This window comes from Labeo rohita, chromosome 17, assembly GCF_022985175.1.
Source record: "Labeo rohita strain BAU-BD-2019 chromosome 17, IGBB_LRoh.1.0, whole genome shotgun sequence".
NCBI lineage: Eukaryota > Metazoa > Chordata > Actinopteri > Cypriniformes > Cyprinidae > Labeo > Labeo rohita.
The window spans coordinates 19429051-19445832 of NC_066885.1; the positions used below are offsets into that span (position 1 = coordinate 19429051).

Genomic DNA, 16782 nt, shown 5'->3' on the forward strand with positions numbered 1-16782 from the left:
TTTTCAAAAGTTAGTGAAATTTACACACTGGTCTGTTACCGGTCATTTCCATGCCCCTAAACATGACGTGGCTCAAAATGAAACATGATTGGTTGCTTTACCTATCAGTAATATGGCCTCAAAGCGGCCAAGGTTCCCAGACCTTCTGCAGTCAATCTGAAGGTCTGGCTACACGAGACTACACTGGCATATGCTCATGCCTTAATGTGGCCCTGTCAAAAATAATCTAAAATAGTGAAATATAATCTAAGTGTGTCAATACCATTAGGTAACACAGGCGGTTCCCAGTCCACTCTGAGTTGAGATGGCCCTAAGGTTGTGATTGTGGGTGCAGGCTGTTGCTGTGGAGGTATCTGAGCGGTAAGTACGATCAGGCTCTCGCTGCGAGCGCAGCCTCCATCAGTGCAAGCCTGCACACTGAAGTTGTATCGAGTGAAGGGTTGCAGCTCCTCAGCAGTAGCCTCTGTCTGAAGTCCTGTGTAGTGGATCCTCTCTTCTCCGGTCAGATCATGTATTGAGCTCAGGGTATAGCTGTCGACTGGACCAGTGGTGTTTAAAGGATCTGTCCAGTTAAAGGAGGCACTGGTGGGCTTGGCTCGACCCACAATGGTTAATTGGAGTTCCTCCTGCTCGGGTACAGCAGACAGGGTGCGTAAGCTGATCGTGGCGCTGCTGGTGTTAGCACGGATATTACTGGTGATGAGTTGGTAAGAATATGCTGTGTAAGGAGACAAATCAGCATCTGTGTAATACACAGTTCCTGTATGAGAAAGAAAACAAAGAAGTTGTGATACTGATAATTAAAGGGATATTTCACACAGAAGAAGAGAAGAAAATTTTGAATAAAGTCATTGTTTTTGTCTTCTTTGCACACAAAAAGTATTCCCGTAGCTTCATAAAATTAAGGTTTAACTACTGATGTCACATGGACTATTTTAACAATATGCTTACGACCTTTCTGGGCCTTGAACGTGTCAGTTGCGTTGCTGTCTACACAGAGTCAGAAAGCTCTCAGATTTCATCAAAAATATCTTTAATTGTGCTCCGAATATCAACAAAGTATCATTTAATTCCATATTTTATATACTCCATAAAGACTAACCGAATGGGTGCTGGCTGTGGCTGACATGGATGATCTCTGAGTCTCGAAGCAGTGTGTACATCAGTTCATTGCTGTTGGGGGAGTCAGGGGCTCTCCAGCTCAGCTCTATAGCCGTGGAGTTCAGAACCCGGCCGAGGGGAGGAGGCTGCTGCTGGGGATCTAAACAGGAATGGAAGAGTATAAGCTGATTCATATTGGTGATAAATCTGCGTTGTGAAACAGAACTAAAGAGATGGAAGACACAAGGTTAAAGCACCAAAACTACCAGCTAACAAGGAAAATGGACTATGAAAACACTAGAGCAACAATCATTTGTTACCAGTTAAAAAATGCTAACTTAATAAAAACACTGTACTGGAGGGGCACATTAGGGCTTTAAGAGTCTCAGTGAGGTTAAGTGCTGTATGCTCTAAACACATACAGACCCATAAACAGGTCACCTTACAGTACACATGCTGAATGTTTATAATGTAGATATGCACTGGAATGGCATTAGATCATGAGAGAGATATATATGTATTAAATAGAAATGTTCAGCTAAAGCATAAGGATGCAACACGATTAAATTTGAGTGTCAGCTCCTGGGCAAGCATTTTAAATAAAGTATGTAATAAATTCCACAGTCTAACGTAAATACCACAGCAGTTGAGTGACGGCAGTGAGTTCTGACCTTAGGTATGCCTCTCTTGCATTAAACTTACAAAGCAATTTGACTATATTGGGGAAATCTGCATTTAAATTACAGTCACTACAATAAAGAAACTCTTTGATGTGATCTAAAAGAGGAATTTTGCTGATTATGAGCCAAACTGCATTTTGAGCCAAAGGATTTTAATATTTAACTATTAAAATGTTCCAATAAAGATCCTCAAAATTATATAGTTTGATAGATATTGTTTTTCTATGTAAAAATTTTTCCTACTGAAGGCTGAGATATATAACGGGCTTGTTCTTTTGTTAGCCGATAGCCTTTAATTTATGCCAAATTTAGATACCATGGCATTCTGCTGATTAGAGTTAAATATATATGTTATTTAATATTGAAAGTATCAACAAAAACAGTTCAGTGTCATTTAATTGTATTTTTATTGCTCTGTGTCATTATGCGTAATACACTATTGTGCCATTAGCTTTGGAACATGCTAAATTAAAACTACTAAAATCAGTTGTGAATTATATATACATACACAACTAGCCAAAAGTTTTTGAACAGTAAGATTTTTAATGTTTTTACAGAAGTGTCTTCTGCTCACCAAGCTTGCATTTATTTGATTCAAAGTACAGCAACAACAGTAAAATTCTGCAATATTTTTACTATTTAAAAAAAATGCTTTCTATATTAATATATTTTAAAATGTAATTTATTCCTGTGATTTCAAAGCTGAATTTTTTAGCATCATTACTCCAGTCAAATGATCCTTTGGAAATTATTCAAATATTCTGATTTGCTGCTCAAAATACATTTATTATTATTATTATTATTATTATGTTGAAAACAGGAATAGAAAGTTCAGAAGAACAGCGTGTCTGAAATAGAAATCCTGTGTAACATTATAAATGTCTTTATCATCACTTTTGATCAATTTAAAGCATCCTTGCTAAATAAAAGTATTAATTTCTATAATTCCCATAGTTTTTTATTTCAGATAAATGGTGATCTTTCTATTCATCAATGAATCATGAAAAAAATGTACTCAACAGTTTTAAATATTGATAATAATACTAATATTAAAATGTTTCTTGGATATCAAATCAGCACATTAGAATGATATATATTCTGAATATTCTGAAGGATCACGTGACACAGAAGATCACAGAAATAAATTATATTTTAAAATGTATTCTTTTACACTTTTAAACAGTAAAAATATTTCACAATATTACTGCTTTTGCTGTATCTTGGATCAAATAAATGCGGGCTTGGTGAGCTGAAAAGAAATCTTTAAAAAACAATAAAAATGTTACTGTTCAAAAACCTTTGACTGGTAGTGTACACACACAGACTATATACAGTACTGTTCAAAAGTCTTAGGCCACTAGTATTTTCACCAGCTAAAAAATGGTTAAAAGTAAGTTATTTCTATCTTTTGCTGTGGTGTGTCAGTAGGAAACATCAGTTTACATTTCCAAACATTCTGTTTGCCATTAATTGTAATAATCTAGTGAGATTTTTGTTTGCACAAGGAGTCTGACAACAGCCAGTGCTCCACACTGGGATCTGATCTCACCATCATCCAGTCTGTCACTGAAATGACATGAAGAAACAGAATAACTGAAACTAAACTGGACTAAATCCAGAAGAACTGATGTTTCAAGTAACCTACTTCAAAAACATCTCACAAGATGTTTTTGATAAAGAAAATCTATTTATGACATTGTTTTTGAAGGATCCTCATTTTATGTTCTAACTGTAAAAATGTTAACCTGTACAGTTCTTCTTTGGATTTAGTCTGGATTTAGTCTGTCTCCGTTTTTTCTGTTTCATAAGACAGACTGGATTGAATGATGGAGAGATCAGATCTCTGTTTGCACAAGGAGTCTGACAACAGCCTGTGCTCCACACAAAAATCTCACTGGATTATTATTAATTAATGGCAAAATGAATGTTTAGAAATGTAAACTGATATTTCCTACTGACACACTACAGCAAAAGACCGACTTTAACTGACTTTAAACCATTTTTTAGCTGATGAAAATACTAGCGGCCTAAGACTTTTGCACAGTACTGTATATATTCACATAGATAGATTTTTTTTTTTTCATTTTTTGCTTATTCATCAGTGTTGTTATTGTTAACAAACATAAATGTTGCCTTGCAAAAAAGTTACATAAAATAAACTTATGTTTAAGTAATAAAATACTATTATTGACGTACTAAAAGAAGAAGAAGTACTTTAAAAGAATTAAAAAATTAAAATAATTTATAAAAATAACAATAACAATAAAAATAACAATAATACTTAAAAATTACAAATTAAATAAAAACTAAAATACCATAATAAAAGAAAAAGCTCATTCAAAATTTATAAAATAAAACTGCTATTAATACATATTTAAAATACATATTTATTCAGACCTTTACTGCAGCCCAGGTAGTTGTTTGGATCCATATGACTGGCTCCCTCCACACATACGTCACATTTATCTCCGGTCACATAAGGCTTGCACAGACACTGCCCTGTCTGGGGGTGGCACGTGCCATTGAATCCCCCGACAGGATCACATCCACACGGCTCACACCTAGACACATGTAGATCACAAGAGACACAAAAACCATTTTCATAAGATAAAAAACAGTATCACTTCTTGTGACATTCTCCATGTCTGTAGAGGACGTGAAATCAGGTAATTAACCAAAAGTAACAAGTCCAGTTCTATTTACAAAAAACTGTGAAACTCCCCGACTGTCCTAAGATACGAAGAGTTGCAAAAAGTAAATGTGTGCGTGTTAGTGCGCGTGTTACTCCGAGAGAAGTGTTGGGAGGGGGACACTTTGCCTAAATGGAGGCATTCACAGATGCACCTGTCAGTGACACTTCTGGGAGGGGTGTAGGGGATGGAGGAGGAAAGGCCCTGAGGGGCCAGCAGCGGGTGATGTGGGGGCCAAGCGCCTGACACCCTCGAAAGCAGCTGATAAAAGCCACAGACTCTTAATGAGCTGAAAATTTGTTCTGTCAACTAGAGGGGCGTTTTGGGCTAAGCCACCCGTTTCCCAATGTGGTTCGACCTTGACTCCTCGGAAGGAGACGGTGAACTTTTTTTCTCTTCGTCATGCAAAAATGAAGCCAATTGAGGTATCAAAGTACCAATATTGCTAAGTTCCACATGCTTACATTCTCCATATTTGAGATATACCAATAGCTTGCAGCTATCAAAGTAAATGACTCCAGATTGCGCCTCAATGTCTAGAACAGGTGTTGCAAACAGAGCTGGAAAGTTTGCAGACAAGGAATCTGACTAGCAACAGATATGAATATGACCTACAATTCTGTAAAATGAAACTTGCGTTTTTCCTCCAAGGTTAAATGATTAGGCAAGCAGCACTGTCATTTGCTGTGATGGCTAATCTTCCCTAACCATATTGTGGGTTTTTAACTACCTCTATTAGGTGGTCCGCAGCGAACGACCCAATATAAGAAAACAAAATAAGACGCATCGTCTTATTGATTCCGGGGCAGACAAATGAGTTTATAATATTTAGATAAAGAAATCTTTATTGTGTAGGATCTCCTGATGCAGTTCAAGCTTCCCCTCTAATCAGTTTAAATAGTTCATTTTTCATCCTTACCGGGCGAACGAGTGCAGCTGGATGGATTGCGTATGCAGTGATCTGTCACGACTCGTATGGATTAACAATTTGTGATGTCCGGTAGCCCTGTTGTTGATGCATCGAAAACACGCGCTCACGCTATTTGCATCTCACCAGCCAACAATTAATGTTCTCCCTGCCTACTGTGCATCCCAACATCATATTTTTTATTTTGAGGGGGGAAACGCTTAAAAGGTAAACGATGGTTGATATGGGAAGCGTTGACGATGTCCCCCACTGTTCCTTTTATTCACCCAGCGTGGCTGGGGTAGTTAAATATCTCCTGCAAGCCTTCAGGAAGGTCATTCAATGAGACTTCAACCAAACCAAGACTTAAACATAAAAATCATCAAAAGAAAATCTGCCGTGTGTAGGAAACGAAAAAAGAGGAAGAAAAATAATTTTCCAATCCACTGAGTCCCGAGAATGCCAAGTTTTCCATCCCCAACTTAGGCCATATGTTCAAGCTGGGGAGCTGCTTTGGAGTATATCATTAAGACAGCTAACATATGATGTATTTACAACCTAATTGATGTATCCAACAAATCAACTATGCAGAGAGTATTAAAATGCAGCCTCGTTTAGAGGCGGGAGACTTTAATGGCTAATTTGACCTTTGCTGGCTCTGTCTGAACCCGTGGGCCAGTAAGCAGCTAACTGGCTCAAATCGCTATGAAAAGTGATGTGCATGATTTTCTAAATGGGCTTTATTCACTAGTGTTCAGTCTCGGTGACGGGAGGGAGGTCTGGAGTCATTTTCGACGGTGATTTACACTGGTCTTTTTTACTTGAAGATATATCTCGATGCATGGTAATAAATGAAAACGTCTTTCTCGAACATGACCGAGATAAAGGTGTCAGACTATAGCACTGACCTGCCAACACTTGGATCGAAGCCAAAGAAGAGATCCTGGCACTGGTCGCATCTGCGACCGGTCAGTGATGGGTGAGCACACACACACTGCCCTGAGTGAGCAGCGCACACCTGCCCCACCGCTCCGACCGAGTGACATTCACACACTTCACACTTGCTGAGCCCCGCCTCAGACAGGAAGAAACCTGCGATGACACATAATGCGAAAAACACAGACTCATTATACATTTTATTGTGAGGCCTCTCATTAACTACTAGTTCCACAGAAGAAAGTCATACAGATTTTGAACGACAGAATGATGGTCAGTAAATGGCGACAGAAACTTCATTTTTTTAAAATATTCCACCCAAAAAATTTAAATTACCCCATGATTTACTCACCCTGAAGCCATTCTAGTTGTATATGACTTTCTTCTTTCAGATGACTGCAATCAGAATTACATTAAAAATGTCCTGGCTCTTCCAAGATTTATAATGGAAGTGAGTGGGTGTTTTCAAGATTTTCAGGTCCAATAAAGTGCATCCATCTATCATAAAAAGATATGAAATATAACGGAGGATTTTGATATAAACCACAAGGAGATTGGTTTTCCTTTGTTGCAAACAAAACTTGTTTCTCGCAAGATTAGCATATTCTCATCTTAAGCTTCTTCTGGAACATCACTCTCCTGTGAACATGCGTACAACAGTAAGCAGAAGTTACAGATTGCGGTTTATAAAGTTTTAAATGTGGATATTTTTCTTACAAAAAATGCATTGATTTGCTTCCGAAGGCCTTTATTAAAGAGATAGTTCACCCTAAAATGAAAATTAGCCCATTATTTACTCACACTCCAGGCATCCTAGATTTATATGACTTCCTTCTTTCAGACGAATCCAGTTGGAGTTATATTAAAAATTATCCTGGCACTTCCAAGCTTTAGAATGGAATGGGCAGGTGTATCTCTTCATCAATCACTTTATTCTAGCTTGCGCCAACTGGTTGTACACAGAAGCCTTTCCGGGTGCATGATATAGGACTTTGGCGTTGCACATGCACCGGTGAGTCTCGCACAAACCAGCGTTTGTTTACAGGAGCAAACGAAGCAAAGTTTCCCTACTTTTGCAAAGGAAAACCAGTATCCTCTTAGTTTATATTGAAATCCTCTGACATTTTTCTTTACTAATCCACATTTTGAACTTCTAATCTATGACCGGTGCTGTACTTACCATGGTGCATTCTGAGCGGTGCATGCGCAATGTCAATGTCCTACGTCATCTGCCCGGAAAGGCTTCTGTGTGCAACCAGTTGGCACAAGCTAGATTAAAGTGATTATTATGTTTTAAATATGGATATTTTTCTTACAAAAATGCATCGATTCCCTACAGGAAGCCTTTATTCACCGCCCCCCCCCATGTGAGGTACTTTTATTTTTATTATGGATGGATGCACTTTTTTGGACTTGTTTTGGACTGATGAAGCATGAAACACCTGCCCATGCCATTCTAAAGCTTGGAAGTGCCAGGATAATTTTTGATATAACTTCGATTGGAAGCCATATTCACCTACAGTAGGATGCTTGGAGGGTGAGTAAATAATGGGCTAATTTTTGTCTTTGGGCAAACTATCCCTTCAACCCCCTGGAGTCATATGGAGCACTTTTTTATGATGGATGGATGCACTTTACTTTGCTTCAAAATCTCAACAGCCATTCACTGCCACTATAAAGCTTGGAAGAACCAGGACATTTTATAATATAACTCTGAGTGTATTCGTCTGAAAGAAGAAAGTCATACACACCTAGGATGGCTTGAGGGTGAGATAATTTTAATTTTTGGGTGAACTGTCCCTTTAAGAGTGTCCTGGTCCACTTTCCGTCTATATCTTCTTAAGAATAAAGTACGAGTTGAATCTCAAGGGCTCCGTCAGGCTCCTGCGCGCATCAATCAGACAGGGGGCGCTGAGTTTGAGATGTTTCAATCACAGGCTGCTTCCCCTCCGGTGAAATACGACAGAGTGGCTCCGTGAGGGGAGTCGGGGGAGGGCCTGCAGAAACACAGTCATCAGTCCCCCCACCCTCCTCCAAATGGATCTCCCCCCGCTCCCTGTGCTTTCAATTTACTCCTGCCAGCCCCACTCTCCGTACACATGCTTTATGTGCCGGCATGGGCGGCCTAGGCTTTGGTGAGCAGCAGGTACGCCCGCATTATTTTATCATGTGTTGGGGGGGCACAAGCTAGGGGAGGGTTGGCCGTACATCCTTGTCTGGTTACCACGCAGGCTTATCGCCCTCATATCATATGCATAGGCTCATTGGTGGATGGTGGGAAGCATGGTTTCCCTGCTGGAAAAAATAGCTTAGACCAGATACAAGTTGGCCATACTGGTTTGAATGGTTACCCAACCTTGAAAATGAAGTGTGCTTAGCTGTACTGATACTAACCCCAATAAGACCTTTGTTCATCTTCGGAACACAAAATGTTTTTAAACAAATTTGAGCGCTTTCTGACCCTGCATAGACAGCAACGCAACTGACACGTTCCAGGCTCAGAAAGGTAGTAAGAACATTGTTAAAATAGTCCATGTGACATCAGTGGTTCAACCGTAATTTTATAAAGCTACTTTTTGTGTGCAATTGTGTGGTACCAGACGACTTGGAAGTGCTTGGCATGCAAAAGTTGTTTTTACAGTAAACAGTGAGGGTTAATCTTCATTAAGAAGACAAAGGAACCAACTGGCACAGCTGATCTAGCCACACTGACCCTTGAGCCCCTGGCAGTGGATTTCTAGCACTTACCATGCTGCAAAGAATAAGGGAAGTGCAAATATTTCCACCCCCTAAAGTGCACTTGAGTCATGAGGCCAGCGCTGGCCCAACAGCCACTGAGGGGGTTGATTGAGGTTACATGAGGAATGGCCTGTAGCTATGCTAGTTAAACGCCATCGGCCAAAGTGACTGCCAAACACACTCAATTCCCAGGCACAATCTAGGGAAAAAGGAATAACAAAACAATGCAGCAGCTTGCGGAGCCAAGAACAAAATGCGAGGGAGTCATTAGTAAAGAAAAGAAGAGAGTGCTTTGTAATTCAAAAGATGTTTACGCAGATACTTTAAATGCGATGCGCAATGGCTAGGAATCATGGTAAAAACAAAAGCGATGACTTCACTGGCATTGCCAACACAGCATAATGAGCTTACAAAATACACACATACTAAGAGATTCAAATCAGACTGAAAGCACCAACCTGGTTTACAGGTTCCACAGTCTCGGCCGTAGCGTGTGGGCAGGCAGACGCATTGACCACTAACAGGGTCGCACACGGTCGCAGGCACGGTGCCCATGTGGTCACAGTGACATGGTTGACATCCATGCGTGGCGTTGGCAGAACTCAGGTTGTAAGTGTGAAAGGAGCATCGATTACACCGCAGTCCCTCTACGTTGTTTTTACACATGCATTGGCCCGTGATCTTGTCGCACACACCTGAGCCATTCACTGTGCCTCTGAACTCACACTGGCAAGGCAGACAGCCCAAAGAGTTGCTGCCGTCCAGACTGTGGTATCCATCCCGGCACACGTCACACTGCCGGCCCTCTGTGTGAGGTTTGCATTTGCACTGTCCGGTTATGGCATCACAAGAGGTACCGGGGACGGAGCCGTTCGTATTGCAGTCACAGGGCAGGCAGACTCCACTACCGTTCAGACTATAGAAGTGAGGGATGCAGGTGTCACAAAGGAGGCCTTTTACGCCATCTTTGCACTCGCACTTGCCGGTGAAAGGATTACAGAACTGGTGTAGAGAACCCCGTGGGTCGCAGCCACAGGGAACGCAGCCGTCGGGATCTGTGCGATTGAGGAATTTGAAGCCGTAGTTACAACGGTCACAGGATAGACCTAAGTAAAGAATGAGGAGAACACTATTAGTTCTATTCTCAACTAGGACCCCAGGAGGTACTTAAAGGGATAGTTTACCCAAAAATGAACATTTTGTCGTTAATTACCCTCACGTTGTTCCAAACAAAGTAATCAAAGACAGAATTTTTATTTTTGGGTGAACTATCCCTGTAAGCAGGATTTCAAGAGCTACTTGGAAAGATAAAACAAAAATTACAACGCGTTTTAGTGCCATATTAAAAAATAAAAAAACTAAGATTACAAGATTAGTCATAATATTTTGAGAATAAAACTGAAATTACAAGAACAAAGTCAAAATTATGAGAATAAAGTCAAAATGTTTCAAGGATAAAGTTGAAATTTTTTGAGAATAAAATATTTTGAAAATAAAGCCAAAATTACAAAAACGAATGCGTAGCAATTATGAGATTAAAGTTTATTAATTTTGAGAATATATTCTAGCCTATTGCTCATTCAAATGGCCTGAATTAAGTGGTGGAATTTTCACAAACAGTATCATTTAATGAAAGCAATGTCTCATTGTAATCAAAACGACGAATGATTCATCTAACAGCGTGAAAAACACATTATTGCAAGACCCATTGTTTATATTTCGCTAGAAAATACAGATTTTGAAAGCTGAGACTTTGTTTTATATTAAAAGAACCAAAAGCACAAAGCTTATTGCTATTATTGGGTGGCTGGCACACTACAAATAGGCAGGAATGCAGTCAAAAACATGAAATATTATTTCCAAGCATACTGTCCCTGTCAGTACAACACGTCATCTGCTTTCTGCTAATAATCCCACATATACTCATATTAATTATGGTGGCCTGGCAACTTCTCCCAGTGCTCCCAGTCTGGGCCATTTGCATGCGCAGGCTGTACTTTCAAAATATTAGGCTATAACTTCAATTACTACCAAATATTTGAACTTTATTCAACATTTCAACGTTATTTTCGCAATTTTGACTTTATTTTTGAAATATTTCCACTTTATTCTTGAAACATTTCGACTTTATTCTTAAAACATTTTGACTTTATTCTTAAAACCTTTTGACTTTATTCTCATAATTTTAAATTTATTTTCAAAATTTTTCAACTTTATTCTCAAAATATTATGACTTTAATCTCGTAATTTTAGATTTTTTTAACAGCGTACTAAAACAAGCAACTTTAAATCTTTCAATTTAAAAAAGATAAGAGCTGTGCCCACAGCCAGTGGTTTTTCATTTCCTGTTCATGCTTTAGTTTTATTTTTTACATGGTTATTACTACCAGGATTGCAATTTATTTAATCCTTCTACTAATTTTTACAAAAATAATTTGTGTAATTGCGAATATCAAATAAAGATATTTACTCAATTTCACAATAAAAATGAAAAAGACCACCTTTACATGCATGAACAGTTTTTTTGTAAATTAAACTGTATAACTTCAATATTTAAAGCAGACAGAATGGTCTGACCTTAGCTTTGTGAAATTATGCTACATAAAACACGATCTGAATGAAACAAAAACACCATACAGGCTGCATGAGAATGCAAATTCACTTTCTGACAGCAGGTGGCACTTATGAAAAAGCAGCAATACAACGTTTCCTTTATTACAGTTGTAAGCAAAGCAGCACAGCACTTTTAAATACTACATTAATATGCATTATACAGAGGTAAGATGAAAAGAAAATCCCATCTAAACTTTTCTGAAGACAGTCAGTTCCCCTCAGAGAATTTCAATTTACTATTTAGGATTTTCTTCCATAATTTTGCACATAATGAGCAGTGATTTTGCTCTGCCTGCTACAGTATTTTCACCTCTTTACGTTCATCTTCAGCATCTCTAGCTTTTGTTAAAACATGACATTTACAGTTGGTTTATTTGCCAAGTTAGATAATTAGTTATTAATAGTTCTTTAACCATTAGTCTTAAGTGTATGCAATTAACAGGAATCTCCTCTCAGTTCACGACGTTAGCCTTTTGTACCTGGCATGTAAAAAAAAAAAAATATTGATAGGTACTGTGTGCGTTTTACCGTTTGAACCGGTATATCTCCTTGCACTAACCTAGCAGCAAAAAAAGTGCATGTGATTTCAGCATTTCATTTATCTTCGTTCAACTAAAGTTATTCAAATTTGCCCTAACATCCACAAACAACCAACTCAACATCTGATTTGCTCTTGGCCTTTACATCATAACCCACATTTCATAACACACTGTAGTACATAGTAAACAAATAAATAAATCAGTGAAATATTACACGAGGAATAAAAAACGAAATTGGTAATGTCATCATTAAGTGAGCCCCTTTCCCAATGATGAATGACTCACCTCGGGCATAACACTTAATTTCTCTAAAAGGAAAATAAATAAATTAAAAGACCCAAGAAAGGCAAAGGAAGGGAGAAAAGTAAAAATAACTATGAGGCTAAAAAAGAATTACAGCTCATTTGGAGAACCTAAAAAGTGGTCTAGGTGGAATCAAATCATATCAAGTTTTTTAAAATGTGTGCGGTGCTTATTTGAATACGCCATACATATTCCTGACAGGTAATCTATTCCTAATGTTGCTGAGCAGAGCCTACAGGGCAAACCGTTTACAGCCATAAGTACTAAGAACTCCACACTCCTCCGCTGCTGCGTATTCCGCTACACAGCTCCACTTTAATGAATTTAGATATTAATATATTGCTCCCTACCCACAGTTAAACCTCATTACAACATTATGTTAAATGCACAATGTGACACAGATGAATACCCCAATAATATCCCGCCAAAGGTGCCGCAATTTGTCATTGTGTGCATGGCTTGTGGATGTTGGAAAATTTGTGTAACTCTCAAAACGCTACTGTAACTGTGCGCCGTCCAACTGTGAACATAATAAGAAATTAATTACTAAATCTAACAACAAAGTGCAGGTAAAAATAAGCAAGGAAATCTTTAAGCTTAAGATAATATTTTTGTACATATATATTTTTAATATATATGTGCATTTGACTGCCCACTGGTGCACCCATGGAGTGGGACGTGTACGAGCGCAGCCCACATTTTATCAGTAATGCTTTTCTGCATAATATTCTCATACATCAACATTTCAAAGCACATTGTGTACGCAGAGTACTTTGGACGCTTGATAAATTTTGTCCTTATGAAGCTGCGGCTGGCCTCAAACGCGCTGGAGGTAATAAATTGCCTTAATCAAATCTAATTTCTGAAAAATACCTGTGGGAACTACAAACAAAGAAGCAGGTCTTGTAAGAAGCGTGAAAAATAAGGAAGACAGGGGCAGTTTATTATAATCAACTTGGCATTGAATTACAAAATTAAAATGAGGTGGCCCTTGATATCCTGGCTTAGCAATACACATGATCTTCTAAGTAACATTCTTTTGCATTTCATAAGAAAACGGTTCAAAGGTACAAAGAAGAAGAAAAAATGGAACAGATTTATCGCAAAGGACCTGGAATGCCTGGAAAAGCTGGAAGAAAAATCCTTTTGGCTGCTCCACAATAAATATGTGGAAAAAAACAGGGCTTTGCCAAAAAAAAAAAAGCCTGATGGTAAACAATTTAATCATGCCATTTACACATGAAGCACAGTAGAGCGATTACTGTATGCTTCATATGGTTTCATTTCAGAAATTAAAGTGCAAACAAGTAGAAAATTAATCATTTCTAATACAAAAAAGAAAATATCAATCATTGTCAAAATAATTTGGTTATATATTCAGTTTAAGACTTACTGAAAGACAACATGGAATATTCTTTATGTTTTATATGTATGTATATGTTACACACACACACACACACACACACACACATATACATTACAAGTCAAAATGTTTTTTAAAGTCTCTTCCGCTCAACAAGCCTGCATTAATTTGATCCAAAATACAGCTAAAACAGTAAAAATGTTTAATATTTTTACTTTTTAATATAACTGTTTTCTTTTTGAATATATTTTAAAACGTAATTTATTCCTGTGATTTAAAAGTTGAATTTTTAGCATCATTACTCCAGTCACATGATCCTTCAGAAATCATTCTAATATTCTGATTTGCTGCTCAAACATTTGCTACTCATAATATTTTTATTATTGTTATTAGTGTCGTTGTTGTTATAACACTGCAAAAAATGCTTTTCTTACTTACTTATTACATATTTTTTGTCCAGATATCTAAAAATTTCTGAAAACAAGACAATAATTTTTACTTGTCTAGAAAATCCTTATTGATTTTAGAATTTTAAAATATTTTGGCTGTAAAAAGACCAAAATCTGTATATGTGTATTATTGTTATTATGTTGAAAACTACTGAGTAGAATTTTTTCAGGATTCTTTGATGAATAGAAAGTTTAGATAAACAGCATTTATCTGAAACAGAAATCTTTTGCAAGATTATCAATGTCTTTATTATAACTTTTGATCAACTTAAAGCATCCTTGCTAAATAACATAATTAATTGCTCTGTTTTCTGAAGGATCGTGTGACACTAAAGACTGGAGTAATGATGCTGAAAATTTTATTTTAATCACAGTAATAAATTACATTTTAAAATATATTCAAATAGAAAGCAGTTATTTTAAATAGTAAAAATATTTCACAATATTACTGCTTTTTCTGTATTTTGGATCAAATAAATGTAGGCTTGGTGAGCAGAAGAGACTTCTTTAAAAATACATTAAAAATCTTACTGTTCAAAAACTTTTGACTGGTAGTGTACATAGATAGATAGATAGACTCATTCATCTGTTTATATATGTATATTTTGCCCTGTACAGCTTATCAGTTTTGTGGGAATTAACAGAGAGAGACAGAGAGAAAGGCTGAGAGACAGAAAAAAGAAGTTGGAGGGAGAGGAAGAGAAGGATGGGAGAAGAGAACGAAAGAGCGATGGAGGGCGCAATGCTGCTTGATACGTACCGATTACGTTTGCCTTGCACTGGCATTGACCTGAGTCCTGGTGACAGGTAATATCTGGCTGCACGGTCCCGGCGGTATTGCAGTTACAGGCGCGGCAGCCGTCAGCCAGCGCCGACTGCAGCTTGTAGAATCCGTGTTGGCACTGATTGCACTGTCTGCCAGACACATGTCGCTTGCACTTACACTGCCCCCCGATCTGCGGAGGAAGGAGAGCGTCACGTGACCGTGCTCCAATTAGTCAAGTTGAGCAGGCCAGTGTGAGTGTGTGTGTGAGTCATGGATGGGCAGCTCTGCTCTGTCTCTACCCCCCACCCCGACGATCCCCACTGGGCTGCTGGGATGCTTTTTATCTCCATTACAGAGAACGGAGTGGTTTGGGATAGGGGGGAGAGAGGTCACAACACCTGAGCTCAAAAGCTGCCATTGTGCAGAGGGTCATGTGGCTTAACAAAACGGGTCTCTTCTTTGGAATGGATTGAACGGACCAGCTGTTGTTTGGATGAACAGAGGAAATATTTGATACTACTGACATGAATAGCTACTGTGATGCTTAGGGTAAAGTTCCATATGTCAGAATTTAAGGAAAAGAGACTAACTAATGACTCAAAGCTTAAAGGGATAGTTCACCCAAAAATTCTTTTGTCAATATTTACTCACCCCCAAGTTGTTCCCAACCTGTACCAGTTTTTTTTTTCTTTCTTTATCACTGAACACTTTCTTGTGCTTCCCATTGACTTCTATAGTATTTTTCCTTACTGTATAAGTCAATGGCTATCCACAAATGGTTTGTTACCTACATTTTTCAAAATATCTTCTTTTGTATTTAACAGAAGAAAGAAACTCATACAGCTTTGGAACAACTAGAGGAAAAATAAATGACAGACTTTCATTTCTGGGTGAATTATCCCTTTAAGTGATGATACAAAAGTCAATAATAATAATAATAATAATAATAATAAAATAAAAGTATTTTTATAATTAGAAATATAATTAATATTAGCAGCAGTGGTAAAAAAAAAAATACACTAAAAATGACAAATATTCTGCAAATATTATTTTACAAATTATTATTACTAGTATTAGTAGTAGTAGTAGTAGTACTAGCAGCAGCTGTAGTAAAAACACATTAAAAAGTACAAATATTCTATTTAGTCTCAATAATAATAACAATAATTATAATAATAATAATAATAATTATTATTATTATTATTATTATTATTGGCAGCAGCAGCAAAATAAAAAGTATAGTTATAATTATTATTAGCAGTAGTACAGAAAATACATTAAAAAAAAACAAATATTCTATTTAGTCTCATTATTATTATTATTATTATTATTAATATTTTAATTTATTATTATTATTATTATTATTATTATCAGTACAAGTATATTAAAAGTACAAATATTCTATTTAGTCTCAATAATAATAATAATAATAATAATAACTATTATTATTATTATTATTATTAGCAGAAACTGCAAAAAAGACAAATATTCTATTTAGTCTAATTAATTAATATTATTATTATTATTAGTAGCAGCATTAGTTGTAAAAAACATTAAAAAGGACAAATATTCTGCAAATATTATTTTACAAATTATTATTAGTAGTAGTAGTAGTAGTACTAGCAGCAGCTGTAGTAAAAACGATATTATTATTATTATTATTGGCAGCAGCAGTAAAAAAAATAAATAAATAAAT

The 16782-nt window shown here is 37.0% G+C and overlaps 1 protein-coding gene across 1 annotated transcript in view; it reads right to left on the minus strand.

The window, feature by feature from the left end:
* ush2a (Usher syndrome 2A (autosomal recessive, mild)) overlaps positions 1 to 16782 on the minus strand; it is a 269523-nt gene that overhangs the window by 205612 nt on the left and 47129 nt on the right. Inside the window, exons 12-17 of the mRNA XM_051132845.1 lie at positions 15081 to 15276; positions 9512 to 10159; positions 6287 to 6470; positions 4179 to 4342; positions 1103 to 1261; positions 263 to 760 (exon numbers count right to left, since the gene is read on the minus strand). Of these exons, the coding sequence (XP_050988802.1) occupies positions 263 to 760; positions 1103 to 1261; positions 4179 to 4342; positions 6287 to 6470; positions 9512 to 10159; positions 15081 to 15276 (1849 nt within the window). The remainder of the gene's footprint in view (positions 1 to 262; positions 761 to 1102; positions 1262 to 4178; positions 4343 to 6286; positions 6471 to 9511; positions 10160 to 15080; positions 15277 to 16782) is intronic.